The sequence below is a fragment of the Lissotriton vulgaris genome, chromosome 4_1 (genome assembly GCF_964263255.1).
Source record: "Lissotriton vulgaris chromosome 4_1, aLisVul1.2, whole genome shotgun sequence".
In the NCBI taxonomy this organism is placed as follows: Eukaryota; Metazoa; Chordata; class Amphibia; order Caudata; family Salamandridae; genus Lissotriton; species Lissotriton vulgaris.
The window spans coordinates 228762905-228771745 of record NC_141691.1 but is presented as its reverse complement, the minus strand read 5'-3'; the positions used below and the strand labels follow the sequence as shown (position 1 = coordinate 228771745).

Below are 8841 nucleotides of genomic sequence, written 5' to 3'. Positions count from 1 at the left end.
AGACTTGTGATCTATAAACATGTTTTGGCCATTAATTGTTGTAGCTCACAAGTCGTTGGCTCGTGGTGATTAAAACATGTCTATTTGATTATCTAACATATGCGTTAAATCCATCAGTTTTAAAAAGCAGTGAACATCACTTTTAGCTAGGGTCCTTTCAGAAACCACTGTGAAACACGGCAACAGCGTCATTTAAAACACATTTTATCCCAATGAGTCATAACATTTAATTGTAAACAAGATGTGAAAATATGCATTTCAAAAGTGAGGATTACATTTTGTTGTATATACAAATATAAAAAGGAGTACATTTAGCAATTCAAAGAACCAACGTCCGTTCACCAGCACCAGTTTAGGCGCATTGTTAAGAATATGCAATATATTGAGTAGCCATAAATCACTCAATTTATGACAATCCAGGATACAACTCATAATGTTACAGTAAGTGCAATATTTTACATAAAATAAAACAAAACTGACAGTGTGTAGAGGAGGTACTTCCTTGAAAGGCACACAACTGATTATGCTCTGTCAAATGATCCCATTCAGTTCCATTTACCTGCGGAACAGAACTAAGCACTTTCACACAAAAATGACAAGTAAAACGTTTTGATTATGGCCGGGCTAAAATGCAAAACTAATTACGTTTATAGTCTGCGCAGAAAAAATAAAATCCATTGTGAAGTAATGAGGTTGAACGATCCTTATCTTACGACTTGGTAACCCACTCATTTGGAAAAACTATATTCAACTTCTATTCAAACGTGTATTATTGGAGACGTACAAATTAGTCGATGTTAAAAAGTGCAACTTTCTAGTGTTTTTTTCTGGAGAGAACATATTTTTGAGTTTCTGCCTCTTTCCAAACTATATGCGCTTCGTGTTTGTTTCTGTAAACCACTGCATCCTTCAACACAGGGGTGGTGCCTGGCAGATTTTAAAGACAACTACTTAGTAAGCGAAAGTCCTATTTAGATACATTTATGTCCGCTTCGCTCGTATGGATATCCTGGAGATTTGTTAGCTCTGGCCTTCCCAGATCAAGGCCAGACTTCACTGCTTTACAATGTATATTTCATTCCAGCTTCAATTTTAGATGGTGGCACAGAAACCGCGAAGACAACTTTTGGTTTCATATGCAAGCAATGGTGTAGGATGTAAAGATAAAGCATTGAAGAGGCCACCCCACTGCTGCAAATGGAAGGTCCATGCCAAGGGTTTGTATAGAGCAAGATGTGGTCATACAGCTCGGAAAAGATTTCTATGCTAAAGATTCATTGCAAAGCGAGAACAGACGACGGTTTCCCACAAGGCATTTGTCTATCAAAGCCAAAAAGGGGACATTCACTTGCATCCTTTGGAAATAAGTGCCAGGGCAGGCACCGAGTGTTCCCTTTTGGCGCCCTCGAGCCAGCACGTGATGCTTCATAAGGGTAGGGGCCAAAGGTCATGCCCCTGGGTTGTTGCCTATAAACAGCCATGACAAGGTTCCACCACCATGACTTGCAAAGCCTTACTACAAAGACCACACATTTAGCCACGCCTGGTGAATAACACCTGCTCAAAAGTCATTAACATGGCTGCATTAGCACGTCCAGTGCTGCGTTCCAATTTAGTATTAACGAGGTAATATATAGAGGAAATACATGTAACATTTGGCACTAGTGTAAAATACCAAAGCAGCAATATAACACTGTTACTGCATTTGAATAATACTGCATTGCATGATTAAAATACAGGGCACGCTTTGATCAAGAAAAGTCGCAAGCCTTTAGCATGTTCAAAGACATCACTGTAGCTGGACAGACGTTTAAAAGACATAAATAAGTCCTGCATTCATGACGAGGGACCCGTTTCGGTACACCACGCTGTTTGCCTCGTGAACATAGCTGGTGATGTGCGGCCTTGTTATGGCAATAGCCCTTGAACCCAAAGGCAGTGATGCTGAATACGGCGAGCCATCTGCTACTGGACAATCTGAGGCATTTCACTCCAAGCTTTGGCCTTTTTCTTCGCCAGGGATAGCCAGGGCGGCTCGGCAGAACTCTGTCCTGTGGCCTGGTGGCCGGGGTGCTGGCGCGTTCCTTTCTCCACGGCGGGAGCTGGAGTTGTGGCTGGAGGTGCAGGCCCAACAGAAGCTGAAATATTACAACAGTGCCACGTCATTGAGCGTCTTTAAACATATAGTAAAATCTGATGACAAAGCACGTTTTCTGCATACACAACTAATGTCCATCACATCATACTATGACAAACGTGCACTATACAAATATCAAATAAGAGACTGTAAAATGCAGCAGTAATCAGGTATTTAGAATATTTGACTACAAGCAGATGAATGATTCATTTACTTACTGGTAATCTTCATTACTCCGAATAACATTTTTCAAGTACCAATATTTACTTCTATGAATTGTGTCCACTCTCTACCTAGGTACCACATGACATAGCTGGGAACAATCGGAAGGTTTAAAGAAATTTCCCCCGCACTTCCCTCTCCAAGCCCATCCAAACATTCTGGTGTAAAGAGAATTGGAGCTCAAAACACTTCCTGGAGGACCCAAGCTACAAAAAGGGGATTCAGATTGTCGTGTTCTAATCTAGGACCCCGATCAATACTGTGACCTTATGCCCCTATACGGCTATAATCCACTTGTACCCCTATATTGGCATAAACGATCAAGAGTGATATTTCAGAAACTCGTCTCTGGCCTAACATGATCAGAGCCACATTTCAGAATCTCTTCCTCTGCAACTTCCTCTGCAGCTCATTAGAGCAAATGACACAGCAGAAGCCACTATCTAAGATTCCTAGATTACACTCCAAGTTCTTCAACAAGATAAAACTCAGCAACCTGGGAAAACCCCGCTTGCTATGTTTTGATTAGTAATAGAACTTTAATGAGCACTAAGAGACGATCACTTCCTAGTGACATCTTTATTGACGCCTTATGTCCAAAAACGTACGTCAAACCAGGCACCTTTCAGGTATAAATATTACCAACGTTGCCTTAAGCAAACGCTGATGTTACTACTGCTGTTGCTGTCTCAACGACATCAATGATAGCGATGGTGTGGTGAACATAGGTGCAGAACAGCTGTCCCCTGCAGAGCCCAGCAGATGCAAGCTGCCCACGGACGCTGCCCCTCCTCCTCCTCGACGCACTGAGAGAGACGCTGTCTTTTCTCCTGCCGAGAAAATCCAGCTCCGGCGTTTCCAGCCTACTCTTGCGAGTGACTGGGATATCGAGTCCTGGAAGGAGATACAAGACCTCCAACATTCTATTTCAGAGGTATGGTGTTGACTAAACCCTTAGAGAGAATTCTTGAAGCAAACCTTGGCAAAACCAACTTAACTAAAACTGCTACTTACTTACTCCCTCCCAAGTATTAGGCTTAGGTCAGGTACACTGGGGTAGGCGTAGTTAGAAGCACCAGTTGAGTACGTTAGCCTAATGTATATATGAATGTATATATGTTTTATTCATTTTAAACCATTGTATGGCTAAGAAACCATGTCAATGCTTTTACAGTATTATTTTGCAATCCTCATTTTACTGTACGCACCTTTTACAATAACAAGTCTTGCAATTGTGGCAATTCATTTCTCTTGCATGAGAAGAAAGACTGTTCAATAAATAATACCTTTTTATTGAAAACGCCCGTCTCTCTATTCTCTGCACTTTGGTGAAAGTAATCTGCACAAAACTGACTGAGTAAAATAACTGTCTATTGTTTCACACGACTCTAGAGATTGACTCTAATTCTAAGGAGCAAAGTTGTCATGTTTATGCGGTTGTTGGAAAACTGAATCCCTTCTTGTCTGTACCAGGGAAGCTGATCACTTCCTATTCAGTCAAGAAAGTTTCCAGTGACCTCTGAGCTAGTTGGTAACAAACCCAATTAAGTTTAGCATAGTCAGTGGAGACCTGGAAGATCGACACTTCTACGTCCATACTACTATTTATGTTATTCCAATGCGCAGGGCCTATTGGGAAAATAGAAACTACACTACATGGCGCCCAACGTTTGGTAAGGCGATAAAACTAACGCAAGACGTTAGAGTAACTCAGTCGTGCATTTTTCACACAGACCCCTTTCTACCGTAAATACTCCAATAGACGTCTGGAGTGGGTGAAAGGTTAAAATCCGCCCGAACTTAGTAGGAAGAGATTCCTATATAAAGCTCTGGTTTATTCAACGTTGAAGGATACAGTGTTCCAAAATATTGTGCACCTAATCTTTGTCTCCTTGGAGACCTGCTCTGCAAACCTTGCATTGATACAATGCCAGGAGAAAACGGAACCGCTGCACCCGCAGTAAATGCGACTGAGCAGGGTCCCGACGGTACTACTGAACCGGGTGCAATAATCATCCGGCACATTTAAGAAAATCTATAACGTCAAAACTTATAGAAAATGGACTGACCACACAAGGATGCACAGTCGTCTTCGTGATAGAGGCACACGAATATCGGCAGACAGAGGTATTCTATTCATGGATAAAATTTCCAGTAGAAAACGCTGCAACACACGAGTTCCACTATTACAAAATAGGGGATCCACCGGAAGAGTACGCTCCTTCCGAGGAGATTGAAATCCCATTAAAATTCCAAGAACACCTGCTCTGGTTTAAAGGCGCCCTAAAACACAATGATCATATTACCAGGCTCGGTCCACTAGGTAGACCAGGAGCAACGTGGCCGGTTCTAGCCAGCTACACACCACATCCGGACATTGCAAAAATGTCTAGAGAAGAATTTTTAGCACAGCTAAAAACATTAATTAAAATACATAGGCAATTAGTCCAATATGTAATGCGGACTGCCACAGTCCAAACAGCTGTTAATACACCACAGCTGACCCCTCATCAGGGGAACACAAATAAAATTACACCACAGAACATACATTCATGTCTTGGTAAAACACCCATAAAACGGGAACAAATTCCTTTCTGGTTAGCGCAGAAAATTACTCAAATAGAGGCAGAATTTCCGAATACTACCCCTATTGAGAAACACAGAATCTTGACCATCTGCCTTCCAATGGGGGTCGCACCACACATGGAGGACTGTGACACTTGGGGTACAGTCATTGCTTCCATTTACACAAAAACACATGGTGTCCCGTCAATGGCGGTAATACCAGAAGTGCTGAAACAGATTCAGAATGAATACGGTCCAGAACCTGCTTTAATTCTTGGTATGAAATTACTGAAAGACTTCAAGCAGGTCTCGGCTATATTATTAGCCAATATAAAAGGAGAAGCAGCATCTGTGGCGATCCGCCAGAAGTTGAAGGAAACAGATATAACAGATCAACCAATTGAGCTTGCCAGAATTATAGAAAAATGTTATGAAGAACTAGGTAGAGGCAGCTAGGGTGGAAAACCAGTAAAGCCCCAACTGCTCGAAAATCCTGAAAAATTATTAAAAATAATTCAAACACTCCTAAAAAGAGCTGGGATGGAAATAAACAATCCACTCCCAAAGAAAAAGTTTTCCAGTCCAGAGGAAGGTCTCCTCGACGGAGGGAAAGAACTCCGACTCGAGAACTCCAGTCTCCCCAGAGGGAGCCCTCTGAGAAAATATATAACCTTAGAAATAGGGATAATTTGAAGAAGCCTGATAGATATCAAAGTATTGATACACGTCCCTCTCGATCTTTTTCGCAGAAATCGGAAAGAAGAGGACGGTCAGACCCAGGAGAGCACACCAAGTCCAAAGACAAGGAACCTGCTCAAAGTAAAAAGTGACAATTTCCAAGAAAGAAGGTAGCCAGTATTAGAGTAATCGAACATGCCGAGAATACTAAGGACACAGTTGAAAAACGGGGAGTGGGCACAGACAATGCTAGACAGTGCAGCAGAAATCACCATAGCTCGCAAGATCCTGATGAGTCATCTGGAGACAGTGGACACGAATGAATACATTCAAGTAGAAACTGCCGACACCAGAGTTAGCGAGCCCCATACGATATACGAAATAACACTGCGTATAGAGGGTGGTAAGACCAGGAAAATAAGGGGTCTATTTTGGGATAAACTCTCAAAAGGCTATGGCATTCTGTTAGCTGAAAAGGATTGGCCCCCAGAGTTTGTCAGGGAGTGCCCTCGTGGCGAAGAAATGATTATGCCTGCCTTGTCGAATCACATTCCGATTCACAAAAAATATACTTATGCAAGGAAATGGGCAATAGCCCAGGCACCAGCATTATATAAAAATCATGTAGGATGGGATGAGGATTCTCCTCCTCACAAAATCCAGTTAAAAAGTCAACCGACTGCCCAAAGGCAGTATCCCATTAAGCAAGAAGATAAAAAACAAGTCAGGGAGATTTTAGATCAACTTGAATACCAAGGGGTGATTGAAACCTGCACCTCTCAAATGAACAATCCTTCGTTTCCTGTCTCCAAACAATTCATATCGTCTAGTTTTGGACTACAGACACCTTAACGCATGTTGCAAAACATTTGCAGTACAAAATTCGCATAGTGCTGCACTAATGAATAACATAGTTAGGAAAAAATATAAAACAACATTAGACATATCTAATGGTTTCTTTTGTCAAAATATTGCACCAGAAAGCAGATACTTGACCGCTTTCTCAGTAATGGGGTTTCAGAAAAATTTCTGTAGGCTCCCACAGGGATTCAAGAACAGCCCAGGACTATTTTCAGCCAGAGTAACAGAGTTACTACAAATGTATGATGATGAGGCATTATCTTACGTAGATGATATCTATCTAACAGACGGAGACTTTGGAACTCACTTGAAAAGAGTGAACACCATTATACTTGGGTTCGCAGCAGAGGGTTACAAATTCAACTTTAAAAAGTCTCGAATTGCCCATCTGACCGTATTATTTTTAGGATACGAATTGTCAAGTGAAGGAAAAAGCCTAGCGGACAACTTCTTAGAAAAGTGCGCTGTGCTGTGCTCCAAGCTCCAAAAACGCTGAAGAATTTACAATCGATTCTAGGTTTTCTGAATTTCGGAAGAACATACATTCTAAATTATGCGGAGAGGGTTAAACCTCTCTACGAATTAATTAAACCTGATTTTAAACCAATCACTTGGACTCAAAAACACACAGAAATGTTGAGATCACTGCAAACAGACATGTTAGCAAAAACAAAATTAGATACACGTGACAACACACGCAATCTTATAATCCGAATCATCCCAGGAAGATGCGGATTCACATACCTAACCTCTAATGAGGGAGAAAAGGTACCAATTTCAATTAAATCTCACTTGTACACACAAGCAGAAAAAACATTCAGTCCAACAGAAAAAACTGTGAAAGCAGTAGAAACTGCATTAGCGAATGAACGAGAACTAGCGCATGGCAAAAGGATTAATGTCCTCACAGCGGAATCCGCCTTCGAGGCGCTATTCAGCCCAGTAAACCTGCCTACAGTGTCACTGGATCGGAAATGGATACAGTGTATAGATTCTCTTGGAGCGGAAGATGTGAAATACTATTTCGCCCCGCAATTCGAAAAACTGAATGAATTGACTTATGAAGAAGAATATCCTCTGCCAATCGAACTTCTGCCTCTCCCACAGTACGCCTGTATAATCTATACAGATAGATGTGTACAGCATTTCAACGTAGAGAACAAATCCTATGATGCTGCCTGTGCGATTGTTAAAGGTCGTTGGCTGTGCGGTAAATTCAGACCGAAAATAACAAAAACTGAATCAGTTAGAAACTGTTCGGCTCAGAGCTGAAATCAGATGTTTAAAGATGGCGCTTGAAAATGCAGAACGTGAATTCCCGACACTAATCGTGTGCGATTCGCATTTTTGCGTCAACTCTTAAAATAAGTTACAGAGCTGGATTCAAAATGATTACAAAGATGACACAGGTGCCACAATAAAGCATAAAATGCTTTGGAAACAGGTAGCTCTTTTACAGGAAGAACTACAAAAGACTCACGTGATACACACTCTGAGTCATCAACGTGATGGCGTTCACGTTGCAGGGAATTCCTTGGCTAATACAGCCACAGCGGAAGCAACTAAACCGGCTTCCGTAGCCACAAAAAAGCGTTCAGAAAAATACATAGAAGGGGAAACCATGCTGGCAGTCAAAGCGTCCGTAAAAGGCGACTGTGCAGCACTACCCGTGAACTATCCACTCAATTATGCATACGTAATTGATGCAAACTCCGTTCCTTTTGCTCGAATCCCTGAAGTGGGGGATAGGGTAATTCCAAACATGAACAGGAGAGGTTTCCTATTACAGGAAGCACATATGGGGTTGGGTCTGAGACACCAAACAATCAGGGACTCTCTGAGAGAACTGCAATCAGAGTACTGGTGGCCGGAAATGAGTGAAGGAATTAATGATTTTGCAAAAAAATTATGAAGAACCGGCCAGTGTAGTGTCAGGAACCCTAATAGAAAGCATAAGGCGATCTATCCGCGCAATCAAACAAGAGAAACGCGCCCCATTGTATATCATTAAGACAAAACACACTTAAAAAATGTGGCCCTAACGCTCGGCTAACGCCAGAACGGTTATAAAAGATCTGCGAGTCTTTATCGGCACATACGCAATTGCCATGTTCCATTCTGACCAGGGTCCTGCTTTCAGCTCTCGAGCTTACAAGCAGGCCATGGCCAGCATGGGCGTTGGCTTGCGGTATTCTTGTCCGTCACACCCCGGAGGGAACAGTGTGGTAGAAAGAAAAAAACGGGACATAAAGCAATCTATAACAGCGAAGGTATTAGGTTCGGGTGCTGGGTGGGTCAAACATTTAATAAGTGTCCAGTTAAGTCTTAACAATTTGCCAAGAAATTCTCTAAAAGGTTTTAGCCCATATGAACTATTG

The 8841-nt window shown here is 41.9% G+C and overlaps 1 protein-coding gene across 4 annotated transcripts in view; it reads right to left on the bottom strand.

Moving 5' to 3' along the window:
* Window positions 1-202: 202 nt before the first annotated feature.
* The window catches only part of KIAA1210 (KIAA1210 ortholog), a 540680-nt gene continuing 532041 nt past the window's right edge, over window positions 203-8841 (bottom strand). For all 4 annotated transcript variants that reach the window (XM_086918565.1, XM_086918567.1, XM_086918568.1 and 1 more), the window contains exon 12: window positions 203-2138. In XM_086918565.1, coding sequence (XP_086774691.1) covers window positions 1966-2138 — 173 coding nt within the window. In that variant the 3' untranslated portion in view covers window positions 203-1965. The remainder of the gene's footprint in view (window positions 2139-8841) is intronic.